Here is a 16,244-nt window from a genome sequence, read left to right as displayed (position 1 = left end):
TCTGTGATGAGGGGATGTCTGTGATGAAGTGTCTATGATGTGGTGTTGTCTGTGATGTGGTGTCTGTGATGTGGTGTTGTCTGTGATGTGGTGTCTGTGATGAGGTGTTGTCTGTGATGAGGTGTTGTCTGTGATGAGGGGATGTCTGTGATGAGGGATTGTCTGTGATGAGGTGTAGTCTGTGATGAGGTGTTGTGTGTGATGAGGAAATATCTGTGATGAGGTGTCTGTGATGAGGTGTTGTCTGTGATGAGGTGTTGTTTGTGATAAGGTGTTGTCTGTGATGAGTTGTCTGTGATGAGGTGCTGTCTGTGATGTGGTGCTATCTGTGATGTGGTGCTATCTGTGATGAGGTGTTGTCTGTGATGGGGTGTTGTCTGTGATGGGGGTGTTGTCTGTGATGGGGTTTTGTCTGTGATAAAGTTTTGTCTGTGATGGGGTGTCTGTGATGTGGTGTTGTCTGTGATGTGGTGTCTGTGATGTTGTCTGTGATGTGGTGTAGTCTGTGATGAGGTATTATCTGTGATCTGGTGTCTGTGATGAGGTATTATCTATGATGTGGTGATGTCTGTGATGTGGTGTTGTCTGTGATGAGGTGTCTGTGATGAGGTGTTGTCTGTGATGGGGTGTTGTCTGTGATGTGGTGTCTGTGATGTGGTGCTGTCTGATGTGGTGTTGTCTGTGATGAGCGGTTGTCTGCGATGAGGTGTCTGTGATGTGGTGTAGTCTGTGATGTGGTGTTTTCTGTGATGAAGTATCTGTGATGTGGTGCTGTGCTGAGGTATTATCTGTGATGTGGTGTTGTCTGTGATGTGGGGTTGTCTGTGATGTGGTGTTGTCTGTGATGTGGTGTCTGTGATGTGGTGTTGTCTGTGACGAGGGGTTGTCTGTGACGAGGGGTTGTGTGTGATGAGGTGTTGTCTGTGATGAGGTATCTGTGATGAGGGGATGTCTGTGATGAAGTGTCTGTGATGTGGTGTTGTCTGTGAGGAGGTGTCTGTGATGAGGTGTCTGTGATGAGGGGATGTCTGTGATGAAGTGTCTATGATGTGGTGTTGTCTGTGATGTGGTGTCTGTGATGTGGTGTTGTCTGTGATGTGGTGTCTGTGATGAGGTGTTGTCTGTGATGAGGTGTTGTCTGTGATGAGGTGTTGTCTGTGATGGGGTGTTGTCTGTGATGAGGTATTATCTGTGATGTGGTGCTGTCTGTGATGTGGTGCTGTCTGTGATGTGGTGTTGTCTGTGATGTGGTGTTGTCTGTGATGTGGTGTCTGTGATGTGGTGTTGTCTGTGACGAGGGGTTGTCTGTGACGAGGGGTTGTCTGTGACGAGGGGTTGTGTGTGATGAGGTGTTGTCTGTGATGAGGTATCTGTGATGAGGGGATGTCTGTGATGAAGTGTCTGTGATGTGGTGTTGTCTGTGAGGAGGTGTCTGTGATGAGGTGTCTGTGATGAGGGGATGTCTGTGATGAAGTGTCTATGATGTGGTGTTGTCTGTGATGTGGTGTCTGTGATGTGGTGTTGTCTGTGATGTGGTGTCTGTGATGAGGTGTTGTCTGTGATGAGGTGTTGTCTGTGATGAGGTGTTGTCTGTGATGGGGTGTTGTCTGTGATGAGGTATTATCTGTGATGTGGTGCTGTCTGTGATGTGGTGCTGTCTGTGATGTGGTGTTGTCTGTGATGAGGTGTTGTCTGTGATGAGGTGTTGTCTGTGATGGGGTGTTGTCTGTGATGAGGTATTATCTGTGATGTGGTGCTGTCTGTGATGTGGTGCTGTCTGTGATGTGGTGTTGTCTGTGATGTGGTGTTGTCTGTGATGAGGGGTTGTCTGTGATGAGGTGTCTGTGATGTGGTGTTGTCTGTGATGGGGTGTTGTCTGTGATGAAGTATTATCTGTGATGTGATGTCTGTGATGAGATATTATCTGTGATGTGGTGTTGCCTGTGATGTAGTGTTGTCTGTCATGAGGGGTTGTCTGTGACTAGGAGTTGTCTGTGATGAGGGGATGTCTGTGATGAGGGATTGTCTGTGATGAGGAGGTGTCTGTGATGTGGTGTCGTCTGTGATGTGGTGTCTGTGATGTGGTGTTGTCTGTGATATGGTGTCTGTGATGAGGGGATGTCTGTTACGAGGTGTTGTCTGTGATGAGGGGTTGTCTGTGATGAGGTGGTGTCTGTGATGAGGTGTTGTCTGTGAAGAGGTGTTGTCTGTGATGGGGTGTTGTCTGTGATGTGGTGCTGTCTATGATGTGGTGCTGTCTTTGATGAGGTGCTGTTTGTGATGAGGCGTTGTCTGTTTTGAGGGGCTGTCTGTGATGAGGTGTTGTCTGTGATGAGGTGTTGTCTGTGATGAGGTGTTGTGTGTGATGAGGGGATGTCTGTGATGAGGTGTTGTCTGTGATGAGGGGTTGTCTGTGATCAGGTGTCTGTGATGTGGTGTTGTCTGTGATGTGGTGTTGTCTGTGATGTGGTGTTGTCTGTGATGAGGGGCTGTCTGTGATGAGGTGTCTGTGATGTGGTGTCTGTGATGAGGGGATGTCTGTTACGAGGTGTTGTCTGTGATGAGGGGTTGTCTGTGATGAGGTGGTGTCTGTGATGAGGTGTTGTCTGTGAAGAGGTGTTGTCTTTGATGGGGTGTTGTCTGTGATGTGGTGCTGTCTATGATGTGGTGCTGTCTTTGATGAGGTGCTGTTTGTGATGAGGCATTGTCTGTTTTGAGGGGCTGTCTGTGATGAGGTGTTGTCTGTGATGAGGTGTTGTCTGTGATGAGGTGTTGTGTGTGATGAGGGGATGTCTGTGATGAGGTGTTGTCTGTGATGAGGTGTTGTCTGTGATGAGGTGTTGTCTGTGATGGGGTGTTGTCTGTGATGAGGTATTATCTGTGATGTGGTGCTGTCTGTGATGTGGTGCTGTCTGTGATGTGGTGTTGTCTGTGATGTGGTGTTGTCTGTGATGTCGTGTTGTCTGTGATGAGGGGTTGTCTGTGATGAGGTGTCTGTGATGTGGTGTTGTCTGTGATGGGGTGTAGTCTGTGATGAAGTATTATCTGTGATGTGGTGTCTGTGATGAGGTATTATCTGTGATGTGGTGTTGCCTGTGATGTGGTATTGTCTGTCATGAGGGGTTGTCTGTGACTAGGGGTTGTCTGTGACGAGGGGTTGTCTGTGATGAGGGGTTGTCTGTGATGAGGTGTTGTGTGTGATGATGTGTTGTGTGTGATGAGGGAATGTTTGTGATGAGGTGTCTGTGATGAGGTGTCGTCTGTGATGAGGGGATGTCTGTGATGAGGGATTGTCTGTGATGAGGTGTAGTCTGTGATGAGGTGTTGTGTGTGATGAGGGTATATCTGTGATGAGGTGTCTGTGATGAGGTGTTGTCTGTGATGAGGTGTTGTTTGTGATGAGGTGTTGTCTGTGATGAGTTGTCTGTGATGAGGTGCTGTCTGTGATGTGGTGCTATCTGTGATGTGGTGCTATCTGTGATGAGGTGTTGTCTGTGATGGGGTGTTGTCTGTGATGGGGGTGTTGTCTGTGATGGGGTTTTGTCTGTGATAAAGTTTTGTCTGTGATGGGGTGTCTGTGATGTGGTGTTGTCTGTGATGTGGTGTCTGTGATGTTGTCTGTGATGTGGTGTAGTCTGTGATGAGGTATTATCTGTGATCTGGTGTCTGTGATGAGGTATTATCTATGATGTGGTGATGTCTGTGATGTGGTGTTGTCTGTGATGAGGTGTCTGTGATGAGGTGTTGTCTGTGATGGGGTGTTGTCTGTGATGTGGTGTCTGTGATGTGGTGCTGTCTGATGTGGTGTTGTCTGTGATGAGCGGTTGTCTGCGATGAGGTGTCTGTGATGTGGTGTAGTCTGTGATGTGGTGTTTTCTGTGATGAAGTATCTGTGATGTGGTGCTGTGCTGAGGTATTATCTGTGATGTGGTGTTGTCTGTGATGTGGTGTTGTCTGTGATGTGGTGTTGTCTGTGATGTGGTGTTGTCTGTGATGTGGTGTCTGTGATGTGGTGTTGTCTGTGACGAGGGGTTGTCTGTGACGAGGGGTTGTCTGTGACGAGGGGTTGTGTGTGATGAGGTGTTGTCTGTGATGAGGTATCTGTGATGAGGGGATGTCTGTGATGAAGTGTCTGTGATGTGGTGTTGTCTGTGAGGAGGTGTCTGTGATGAGGTGTCTGTGATGAGGGGATGTCTGTGATGAAGTGTCTATGATGTGGTGTTGTCTGTGATGTGGTGTCTGTGATGTGGTGTTGTCTGTGATGTGGTGTCTGTGATGAGGTGTTGTCTGTGATGAGGTGTTGTCTGTGATGAGGTGTTGTCTGTGATGGGGTGTTGTCTGTGATGAGGTATTATCCGTGATGTGGTGCTGTCTGTGATGTGGTGCTGTCTGTGATGTGGTGCTGTCTTTGATGTGGTGTTGTCTGTGATGTGGTGTTGTCTGTGATGTGGTGTCTGTGACGTGGTGTTGTCTGTGACGAGGGGTTGTCTGTGACGAGGGGTTGTGTGTGATGAGGTGTTGTCTGTGATGAGGTATCTGTGATGAGGGGATGTCTGTGATGAAGTGTCTGTGATGTGGTGTTGTCTGTGAGGAGGTGTCTGTGATGAGGTGTCTGTGATGAGGGGATGTCTGTGATGAAGTGTCTATGATGTGGTGTTGTCTGTGATGTGGTGTCTGTGATGTGGTGTTGTCTGTGATGTGGTGTCTGTGATGAGGTGTTGTCTGTGATGAGGTGTTGTCTGTGATGAGGGGATGTCTGTGATGAGGGATTGTCTGTGATGAGGTGTAGTCTGTGATGAGGTGTTGTGTGTGATGAGGAAATATCTGTGATGAGGTGTCTGTGATGAGGTGTTGTCTGTGATGAGGTGTTGTTTGTGATGAGGTGTTGTCTGTGATGAGTTGTCTGTGATGAGGTGCTGTCTGTGATGTGGTGCTATCTGTGATGTGGTGCTATCTGTGATGAGGTGTTGTCTGTGATGGGGTTTTGTCTGTGATAAAGTTTTGTCTGTGATGGGGTGTCTGTGATGTGGTGTTGTCTGTGATGTGGTGTCTGTGATGTTGTCTGTGATGTGGTGTAGTCTGTGATGAGGTATTATCTGTGATCTGGTGTCTGTGATGAGGTATTATCTATGATGTGGTGATGTCTGTGATGTGGTGTTGTCTGTGATGAGGTGTCTGTGATGAGGTGTTGTCTGTGATGGGGTGTTGTCTGTGATGTGGTGTCTGTGATGTGGTGCTGTCTGATGTGGTGTTGTCTGTGATGAGCGGTTGTCTGCGATGAGGTGTCTGTGATGTGGTGTAGTCTGTGATGTGGTGTTTTCTGTGATGAAGTATCTGTGATGTGGTGCTGTGCTGAGGTATTATCTGTGATGTGGTGTTGTCTGTGATGTGGTGTTGTCTGTGATGTGGTGTTGTCTGTGATGTGGTGTCTGTGATGTGGTGTTGTCTGTGACGAGGGGTTGTCTGTGACGAGGGGTTGTGTGTGATGAGGTGTTGTCTGTGATGAGGTATCTGTGATGAGGGGATGTCTGTGATGAAGTGTCTGTGATGTGGTGTTGTCTGTGAGGAGGTGTCTGTGATGAGGTGTCTGTGATGAGGGGATGTCTGTGATGAAGTGTCTATGATGTGGTGTTGTCTGTGATGTGGTGTCTGTGATGTGGTGTTGTCTGTGATGTGGTGTCTGTGATGAGGTGTTGTCTGTGATGAGGTGTTGTCTGTGATGAGGTGTTGTCTGTGATGGGGTGTTGTCTGTGATGAGGTATTATCTGTGATGTGGTGCTGTCTGTGATGTGGTGCTGTCTGTGATGTGGTGTTGTCTGTGATGTGGTGTTGTCTGTGATGTGGTGTCTGTGATGTGGTGTTGTCTGTGACGAGGGGTTGTCTGTGACGAGGGGTTGTCTGTGACGAGGGGTTGTGTGTGATGAGGTGTTGTCTGTGATGAGGTATCTGTGATGAGGGGATGTCTGTGATGAAGTGTCTGTGATGTGGTGTTGTCTGTGAGGAGGTGTCTGTGATGAGGTGTCTGTGATGAGGGGATGTCTGTGATGAAGTGTCTATGATGTGGTGTTGTCTGTGATGTGGTGTCTGTGATGTGGTGTTGTCTGTGATGTGGTGTCTGTGATGAGGTGTTGTCTGTGATGAGGTGTTGTCTGTGATGAGGTGTTGTCTGTGATGGGGTGTTGTCTGTGATGAGGTATTATCTGTGATGTGGTGCTGTCTGTGATGTGGTGCTGTCTGTGATGTGGTGTTGTCTGTGATGAGGTGTTGTCTGTGATGAGGTGTTGTCTGTGATGGGGTGTTGTCTGTGATGAGGTATTATCTGTGATGTGGTGCTGTCTGTGATGTGGTGCTGTCTGTGATGTGGTGTTGTCTGTGATGTGGTGTTGTCTGTGATGAGGGGTTGTCTGTGATGAGGTGTCTGTGATGTGGTGTTGTCTGTGATGGGGTGTTGTCTGTGATGAAGTATTATCTGTGATGTGATGTCTGTGATGAGGTATTATCTGTGATGTGGTGTTGCCTGTGATGTAGTGTTGTCTGTCATGAGGGGTTGTCTGTGACTAGGAGTTGTCTGTGATGAGGGGATGTCTGTGATGAGGGATTGTCTGTGATGAGGAGGTGTCTGTGATGTGGTGTCGTCTGTGATGTGGTGTCTGTGATGTGGTGTTGTCTGTGATGTGGTGTCTGTGATGAGGGGATGTCTGTTACGAGGTGTTGTCTGTGATGAGGGGTTGTCTGTGATGAGGTGGTGTCTGTGATGAGGTGTTGTCTGTGAAGAGGTGTTGTCTGTGATGGGGTGTTGTCTGTGATGTGGTGCTGTCTATGATGTGGTGCTGTCTTTGATGAGGTGCTGTTTGTGATGAGGCGTTGTCTGTTTTGAGGGGCTGTCTGTGATGAGGTGTTGTCTGTGATGAGGTGTTGTCTGTGATGAGGTGTTGTGTGTGATGAGGGGATGTCTGTGATGAGGTGTTGTCTGTGATGAGGTGTTGTCTGTGATGAGGTGTTGTCTGTGATGGGGTGTTGTCTGTGATGAGGTATTATCTGTGATGTGGTGCTGTCTGTGATGTGGTGCTGTCTGTGATGTGGTGTTGTCTGTGATGTGGTGTTGTCTGTGATGTGGTGTTGTCTGTGATGAGGGGTTGTCTGTGATGAGGTGTCTGTGATGTGGTGTTGTCTGTGATGGGGTGTAGTCTGTGATGAAGTATTATCTGTGATGTGGTGTCTGTGATGAGGTATTATCTGTGATGTGGTGTTGCCTGTGATGTGGTATTGTCTGTCATGAGGGGTTGTCTGTGACTAGGGGTTGTCTGTGACGAGGGGTTGTCTGTGATGAGGGGTTGTCTGTGATGAGGTGTTGTGTGTGATTATGTGTTGTGTGTGATGAGGGAATGTTTGTGATGAGGTGTCTGTGATGAGGTGTCGTCTGTGATGAGGGGATGTCTTTGATGAGGGATTGTCTGTGATGAGGTGTAGTCTGTGATGAGGTGTTGTGTGTGATGAGGGTATATCTGTGATGAGGTGTCTGTGATGAGGTGTTGTCTGTGATGAGGTGTTGTTTGTGATGAGGTGTTGTCTGTGATGAGTTGTCTGTGATGAGGTGTTGTCTGTGATGAGTTGTCTGTGATGAGGTGCTGTCTGTGATGTGGTGCTATCTGTGATGTGGTGCTATCTGTGATGAGGTGTTGTCTGTGATGGGGTGTTGTCTGTGATGGGGGTGTTGTCTGTGATGGGGTTTTGTCTGTGAAAAAGTTTTGTCTGTGATGGGGTGTCTGTGATGTGGTGTTGTCTGTGATGTGGTGTCTGTGATGTTGTCTGTGATGTGGTGTAGTCTGTGATGAGGTATTATCTGTGATCTGGTGTCTGTGATGAGGTATTATCTATGATGTGGTGATGTCTGTGATGTGGTGTTGTCTGTGATGAGGTGTCTGTGATGAGGTGTTGTCTGTGATGGGGTGTTGTCTGTGATGTGGTGTCTGTGATGTGGTGCTGTCTGATGTGGTGTTGTCTGTGATGAGCGGTTGTCTGCGATGAGGTGTCTGTGATGTGGTGTAGTCTGTGATGTGGTGTTTTCTGTGATGAAGTATCTGTGATGTGGTGCTGTGCTGAGGTATTATCTGTGATGTGGTGTTGTCTGTGATGTGGTGTATGTGATGTGGTGTTGTCTGTGATGTGGTGTCTGTGATGAGGTGTTGTCTGTGATGAGGTGTTGTCTGTGATGGGGTGTTGTCTGTGATGAGGTATTATCTGTGATGTGGTGCTGTCTGTGATGTGGTGTTGTCTGTGATGTGGTGTTGTCTGTGATGTGGTGTCTGTGATGAGGTGTTGTCTGTGACGAGGGGTTGTCTGTGACGAGGGGTTGTCTGTGACGAGGGGTTGTGTGTGATGAGGTGTTGTCTGTGATGAGGTATCTGTGATGAGGGGATGTCTGTGATGAAGTGTCTGTGATGTGGTGTTGTCTGTGAGGAGGTGTCTGTGATGAGGTGTCTGTGATGAGGGGATGTCTGTGATGAAGTGTCTATGATGTGGTGTTGTCTGTGATGTGGTGTCTGTGATGTGGTGTTGTCTGTGATGTGGTGTCTGTGATGAGGTGTTGTCTGTGATGAGGTGTTGTCTGTGATGAGGTGTTTTCTGTGATGGGGTGTTGTCTGTGATGAGGTATTATCTGTGATGTGGTGCTGTCTGTGATGTGGTGCTGTCTGTGATGTGGTGTTTTCTGTGATGAGGTGTTGTCTGTGATGAGGTGTTGTCTGTGATGAGGTGTTGTCTGTGATGAGGTGTTGTCTGTGATGAGGTGTTTTCTGTGATGGGGTGTTGTCTGTGATGAGGTATTATCTGTGATGTGGTGCTGTCTGTGATGTGGTGCTGTCTGTGATGTGGTGTTGTCTGTGATGTGGTGTTGTCTGTGATGAGGGGTTGTCTGTGATGAGGTGTCTGTGATGTGGTGTTGTCTGTGATGGGGTGTTGTCTGTGATGAAGTATTATCTGTGATGTGGTGTCTGTGATGAGGTATTATCTGTGATGTGGTGTTGCCTGTGATGTAGTGTTGTCTGTCATGAGGGGTTGTCTGTGACTAGGAGTTGTCTGTGACGAGGGGATGTCTGTGATGAGGGATTGTCTGTGATGAGGTGTTGTTTGTGATGAGGTGTTGTCTGTGATGAGTTGTCTGTGATGAGGTGCTGTCTGTGATGTGGTGCTATCTGTGATGTAGTGCTATCTGTGATGAGGTGCTGTATGTGATGGGGTGTTGTCTGTGATGGGGGTGTTGTCTGTAATGGGGTTTCGTCTGTGATGGGGTTTTGTCTGTGATGGGATGTCTGTGATGTGGTGTTGTCTGTGATGTGGTGTCTGTGATGTTGTCTGTGATGTGGTGTAGTCTGTGATGAGGTATTATCTGTGATCTGGTGTCTGTGATGAGGTATTATCTATGATGTGGTGTTGTCTGTGATGTGGTGTTGTTTGTGATGAGGTGTCTGTGATGAGGTGTTGTCTGTGATGGGGTGTTGTCTGTGATGTGGTGTCTGTGATGTGGTGCTGTCTGATGTGGTGTTGTCTGTGAAGAGGGGTTGTCTGTGATGAGGTGTCTGTGATGTGGTGTTGTCTGTGATGTGGTGTTGTCTGTGATGAGGTGTCTGTGATGGGGTGTTGTCTGTGATGTGGTGTCTGTGATGTGGTGCTGTCTGATGTGGTGTTGCCTGTGAAGAGGGGTTGTCTGTGATGAGGTGTCTGTGATGTGGTGTTGTCTGTGATGTGGTGTAGTCTGTGATGAAGTATCTGTGATGTGGTGTCTGTGCTGAGGTATTATCTGTGATGTGGTGTTGTCTGTGATGTGGTGTCTGTGATGTGGTGTTGTCTGTGATGTGGTGTTGTCTGTGACGAGGGGTTGTCTGTGACGAGGGGTTGTGTGTGATGAGGTGATGTCTGTGATGAGGTATCTGTGATGAGGGGATGTCTGTGATGAAGTGTCTGTGATGTGGTGTTGTCTGTGAGGAGGTGTCTGTGATGAGGTGTTGTCTGTGATGAGGGGATGTCTGTGATGAAGTGTCTATGATGTGGTGTTGTCTGTGATGTGGTGTCTGTGATGTGGTGTTGTCTGTGATGTGGTGTCTGTGATGAGGTGTTGTCTGTGATGAGGTGTCTGTGATGTGGTGTAGTCTGTGATGAAGTATTATCTGTGATGTGGTGTCTGTGATGAGGTGTTGTCTGTGATGAGGGGATGTCTGTGATGAGGTATTATCTGTGATGAGGTATCTGTGATGAGGGGATGTCTGTGATGAAGTATCTGTGATGAGATGTTGTCTGTGATGTGGTGTCTGTGATGAAGTGTCTGTGATGTGGTGTTGTGTGTGATGAGGTGTTGTGTGTGATGAGGTGTTGTCTGTGATGAGGTATCTGTGATGAGGGGATGTCTGTGATGAAGTGTCTGTGATGTGCTGTTGTCTGTGAGGAGGTGTCTGTGATGAGGTGTTGTCTGTGATGAGGGGATGTCTGTGATGATGTGTCTGTGATGAGGTGTTGTCTGCGATGTGGTGTCTGTGATGAAGTGTCTGTGATGTGGTGCTGTCTGTGATGAGGTGTCTGTGATGAGGTGTCTGTGATGAGGTGTCTGTGATGTGATGTTGTCTGTGATGTGGTGAAGTCTGTGATGAGGTGTTATCTGTGATATGGTATCTGTGATGAGGTGTTATCTGTGATGTGGTGTTGTCTGTGATGTGGTGTTGTCTGTGATGTGGTGCTGTCTGTGATGTGGTGTTGTCTGTGATGTGGTGTTGTCTGTGATGTGGTGTTGTCTGTGATGAGGGGTTGTCTGTGATGCGGTGTCTGTGATGTTGTCTGTGATGTGGTGTAGTCTGTGATGAGGTATTATCTGTGATGTGGTGTCTGTGATTGTCACGATGCCGGCTGGCAGGAGGTGGATCCTCTGTGCCAGAGAGGGATTGGCGTGGACCGTGCTAGTGGACCGGTTCTAAGTCACTACTGGTTTTCACCAGAGCCCGCCGCAAAGCGGGATGGTCTTGCTGCGGCGGTAGTGACCAGGTCGTATCCACTAGCAACGGCTCAACCTCTCTGGCTGCTGAAGATAGGCGCGGTACAAGGGAGTAGACAGAAGCAAGGTCGGACGTAGCAGAAGGTCGGGGCAGGCAGCAAGGATCGTAGTCAGGGGCAACGGCAGGAGGTCTGGAACACAGGCTAGGAACACACAAGGAAACGCTTTCACTGGCACAATGGCAACAAGATCCGGCGAGGGAGTGAAGGGGAAGTGAGGTATAAATAGGGAGTGCACAGGTGAACACACTAATTGGAACCACTGCGCCAATCAGCGGCGCAGTGGCCCTTTAAATCGCAGAGACCCGGCGCGCGCGCGCCCTAGGGAGCGGGGCCGCGCGCGCCGGGACAGGACAGACGGAGAGCGAGTCAGGTACGGGAGCCGGGATGCGCATCGCGAGCGGGCGCCACCCGCATCGCGAATCGCATCCCGGCTGGAGACGGTATCGCAGCGCACCGGGTCAGTGGAGCTGCCCGGAGCGCTGCGGTAGCGAGAGTGAAGCGAGTGCTCCGGGGAGGAGCGGGGACCCGGAGCGCTCGGCGTAACAGTGATGAGGTATTATCTGTGATGTGGTGTTGTCTGTGATGAGGGGTTGTCTGTGATGAGGTGTCTGTGATGAGGGGTTGTCTGTGATGAGGGGTGGTCTGTGATGAGGTGTTATCTGTGATGTGGTGTCTGTGATGAGGTGTTGACTGTAATGAGGTGTTGTCTGTGATGAGGGGCTGTCTGTGATGAGAGGTTGTCTGTGATGAGGGGTTGTCTGTGATGAGGGGTTGTCTGTGATGAGAGGTTGTCTGTGATGAGAGGTTGTCTGTGATGAGGGGTTGTCTGTGATGAGGGGTTGTCTGTGATGAGGGGTTGTCTGTGATGAGAGGTTGTCTATGATGAGGGGTTGTCTGTGATGTGAGGTTGTCTGTGATGAGGGGTTGTCTGTGATGAGGGGTTGTCTGTGATGAAGTGTCTGTGATGAGGGGTTGTGTGTGATGTGGTGCTGTCTGTGATGAGGTGTCTGTGATGAGGTGTCGTCTGTGATGAGGTGTTGTCTGTGATGAGGGGATGTCTGTGATGTGGTGTTGTCTGTGATGAGGTGTTGTGTGTGATGAGGGGATGGATGTCTGTGATGTGGTGTTGTCTGTGATGAGGTGTTGTGTGTGATGAGGTGTTGTCTGTGATGAGGGGTTGTGTGTGATGAGGGGTTGTGTGTGATGAGGTGTTGTCTGTGATGAGGGGTTGTCTGTGATGAGGGGTTGTGTGTGATGAGGTGTTGTCTGTGATGAGGGGTTGTCTGTGATGAGGAGTTGTCTGTGATGAGGTGTTGTGTGTGATGAGGTGTTGTGTGTGATGAGGGGATGTCTGTGATGAGGTGTTGTCTGTGATGAGGTGTTGTGTGTGATGAGGGGATGTCTGTGATGAGGTGTCTGTGATGAGGTGTTGTCTGTGAGGAGGTGTCTGTGAGGAGGTGTCTGTGATGAGGTGTTGTCTGTGATGAGTAGTGTTGAGCGGCATAGGCCATATTCGAATTCGCGAATATTCGCGAATATATGGACGAATATTCGTCATATATTCGCGAATATTCGCGTTTTATTTTCGCATATGCAAATATTCGCGTGTGCAAAAATTAACATATGCGAACATTTGCATACACAAAAACCCGCACAAGCAAAAATTCGCATATGCGAAAATTCGCACACCAGTCTCACACAGTAGTATTAGAGCCTTCTTTACACTACACAAGCTGGAAGCAGAGAGGGATGATCACTGTTATGTGTACTGTGAAAAAAATAAAAAAAAACAAAAAAAAAAAACGAATATTCGTAATTACGAATATATAGTGCTATATTCGCGAATATTCGAGAATTCGCGAATATGCGATATTCGCGAATAAAATTCGTATTGCGAATATTCGCGAGCAACACTAGGGATGAGGTGTCTGTGATGAGGTGTCCTCTGTGATGCGATGTCGTCTGTGATCAGGTGTCTGTGATGTGGTGTTGTCTGTGATGAGGTGTCGTCTGTGATCAGGTGTCTGTGATGTGGTGTTGTCTGTGATGAGGTGTTGTCTGTGATGTGGTGTTGTCTGTGATGAGGGGATGTCTGTGATGAGGGGCTGTCTGTTATGAGGGGATGTCTGTGATGACGGGCTGTCTGTTATGAGGGGATGTCTGTGATGAGGGGCTGTCTGTTATGAGGGGGTGTCTGTGATGAGGGGATGTCTGTGATGAGGTGTTGTCTGTGATGAGGTGTTGTCTGTGATGAGGTGCTGTCTGTGATGTGGTGTTGTCTGTGATGAGGTGCTGTCTGTGATGAGGAGTTGTCTGTGATGTGGTGTCTGTGATGTGGTGTTGTCTGTGATGTGGTGTCTGTGATGAGGGGATGTCTGTGATGAGGGGCTGTCTGTTATGAGGGGATGTCTGTGATGACGGGCTGTCTGTTATGAGGGGATGTCTGTGATGAGGGGCTGTCTGTTATGAGGGGGTGTCTGTGATGAGGGGATGTCTGTGATGAGGTGTTGTCTGTGATGAGGTGTTGTCTGTGATGAGGTGTTGTCTGTGATGAGGGGATGTCTGTGATGAGGGGATGTCTGTGATGTGGTGTCTGTGATGTGGTGTTGTCTGTGATGTGGTGTCTGTGATGAGGTGTTGTCTGTGATGAGGTGTTGTCTGTGATGAGGTGCTGTCTGTGATGTGGTGTTGTCTGTGATGAGGTGTTGTCTGTGATGTGGTGTTGTCTGTGATGAGGTGCTGTCTGTGATGTGGTGTTGTCTGTGATGTGGTGTCTGTGATGAGGGGTTGTCTGTGATGAGGTGTTGTCTGTGATGAGGGGATGTCTGTGATGAGGTGTTGTCTGTGATGAGGGGATGTCTGTGATGAAGTGTCTGTGATGTGGTGTTGTCTGTGATGTGGTGTCGGTGATGAGGTGTCGGTGATGTGGTGTCTGTGATGAGGTGCTGTCTGTGATGAGGTGTTGTCTGTGATGAGGTGTTGTCTGTGATGAGGGGATGTCTGTGATGAGGGGCTGTCTGTGATGAGGGGATGTCTGTGATAAGGGGCTGTCTGTTATGAGGGGATGTCTGTGATGAGGGGCTGTCTGTTATGAGGGGATGTCTGTGATGAGGGGATATCTGTGATGTGGTGTCTGTGATGAGGTGTTGTCTGTGATGAAGTGTTGTCTGTGATGAGGAGTTGTCTGTGATGAGGAGTTGTCTGTGATGAGGAGTTGTCTGTGATGAAGTGTCTGTGATGAGGGGATATCTGTGATGAGGTGTTGTCTGTGATGAAGTGTCTGTGATGAGGGGATATCTGTGATGAGGTGTTGTCTGTTATGAGGGGATGTCTGTGATGAGGAGTTGTCTGTTATGAGGGGTTGTCTGTGATGAGGAGTTGTCTGTGATGAGGAGCTGTCTGTGATGAGGAGTTGTCTGTTATGAGGGGATGTCTGTGATGAGGAGTTGTCTGTGATGAGGAGTTGTCTGTGATGAAGTGTCTGTGATGAAGTGTCTGTGATGAGGAGTTGTCTGTGATGAGGAGTTGTCTGTGATGAGGAGCTGTCTGTGATGAAGTGTCTGTGATGAGGGGATGTCTGTGATGAGGAGCTGTCTGTGATGAGGAGTTGTCTGTGATGAAGTGTCTGTGATGAGGAGTTGTCTGTGATGAGGAGTTGTCTGTGATGAGGGGTTGTCTGTGATGAGGAGTTGTCTGTGATGAAGTGTCTGTGATGAGGAGCTGTCTGTGATGAGGTGTTGTCTGTGATGAAGTCTCTGTGATGAGGAGCTGTCTGTGATGAGGGGTTGTCTGTGATGAGGAGTTGTCTGTGATGAGGAGTTGTCTGTGATGAAGTGTCTGTGATGAGGAGCTGTCTGTGATGAGGAGTTGTCTGTGATGAGGAGTTGTCTGTGATGAGGAGTTGTCTGTGATGAGGAGTTGTCTGTGATGAGGAGTTGTCTGTGATGAAGTGTCTGTGATGAGGAGCTGTCTGTGATGAGGTGTCTGTGATGAGGAGCTGTCTGTGATGAGGTGTTGTCTGTGATGAGGGTTTGAATGTATACCATTTTTCTTGGTGAACCATTTCAATGATGCAGTATTTACTTCTGCAACAATAATAGCGTTTGATAGGTTGTCTAAGTCTTCAGAATACTAGCTGGATGCCTGATATTTTGTGACAAGTTTTAAGATTTATTTATTTTTAACCTTCATGTTTCATTGTTGCACAGTGAGAAGAAAAAACACTGATGTGAGATTGTGTATTTTCCAGACAAATGTCACACTGAATGAACGGTTTTCTACACTGAAGATAAGAGGACAGTATACACCAGCAAGAAGAGGGGCGCGGATGGTCATGATCAATTAACATCAGTTCCATTTTGAACCATATGGAGCTCTACCGTTCTTCACCAGGACTTTGGGTGTGGATAGAAAACAAGTCGTGTAAAACAACACACTGAAGAACCAAGAATCACAACTCCCATCATGCTCATATTGTACACAATAAAGTTATGAGCAGTACGACTTATTTGGGGAGATTTGTTCAAACGTGTGCAGAGGCAAAGTTGACCAGTTGCCCATAGCAACCAATCAGATGGCTTCTTTTATTTTTAACTGCTCCACTTTTTCTCTACACAAGTTTAGACATATCTCCCCCATTGTCTTCTTTCTGTAGTGTTACAAACTATGAGATTAAGAACTTTTTACGATTGAGATCTATTATATTTTTACCCCTTTTTCACCACAATAAGTTTTTTTTTGCTTATGTCTTTTTATTTGATGGATTTTCCTCTTAACGCACACCCTTCATATTAGCATACAGTATATTGTGAAACAAAACAAAAAATTGGGGTGGAATAAAAAAAATAGGTATTTCCCATTTTTGGGGTGTTTTCTTAGTTGACCATTTGGTAATAATGACATTACTCTACGGTTACAGCGATGCCATGTACAATAAATAGAACAAGAGGGGAGAGCGCTCCATAGCGCAAGACTGGAGGAAGAGTGAGGGTGATCACATACAAAATACAGCTTACCCTGTAAAGTTGTGTACCGTCATACACAACAATGATGTGCACATAATTGGGGGAGATTTATCAAAACCTGTCCAGAGGAAAAGTTGCCCATAGCAACCAATCAGATCACTTCTTTAATTTTTCACAGGCCTTCCTAAAAATGAAAGAAGCGATCCGATTAGTTGCTATGGGCAACTGGGCAGCTTT

The 16,244-nt window shown here is 47.7% G+C and overlaps 1 protein-coding gene across 4 annotated transcripts in view; it reads left to right on the top strand.

Moving 5' to 3' along the window:
• LOC130291508 (UAP56-interacting factor-like) overlaps positions 1–15,944 on the top strand; it is a 73,961-nt gene extending 58,017 nt beyond the window's left edge. Inside the window, exon 9 of one of the 4 annotated variants that reach the window (XM_056540293.1) lies at positions 15,293–15,944. In XM_056540293.1, coding sequence (XP_056396268.1) covers positions 15,293–15,388 — 96 coding nt within the window. In that variant the 3' untranslated portion in view covers positions 15,389–15,944. The remainder of the gene's footprint in view (positions 1–15,292) is intronic. The other 3 variants (XM_056540292.1, XM_056540290.1, XM_056540291.1) reach the window with 3 other exon arrangements.
• The last annotated feature ends 300 nt before the right edge of the window (positions 15,945–16,244 follow it).

The sequence above is a fragment of the Hyla sarda genome, chromosome 9 (genome assembly GCF_029499605.1).
Source record: "Hyla sarda isolate aHylSar1 chromosome 9, aHylSar1.hap1, whole genome shotgun sequence".
NCBI lineage: Eukaryota > Metazoa > Chordata > Amphibia > Anura > Hylidae > Hyla > Hyla sarda.
Note: the sequence above shows the minus strand (reverse complement) of the source record. Positions and strands in the feature narration are given on the sequence as shown.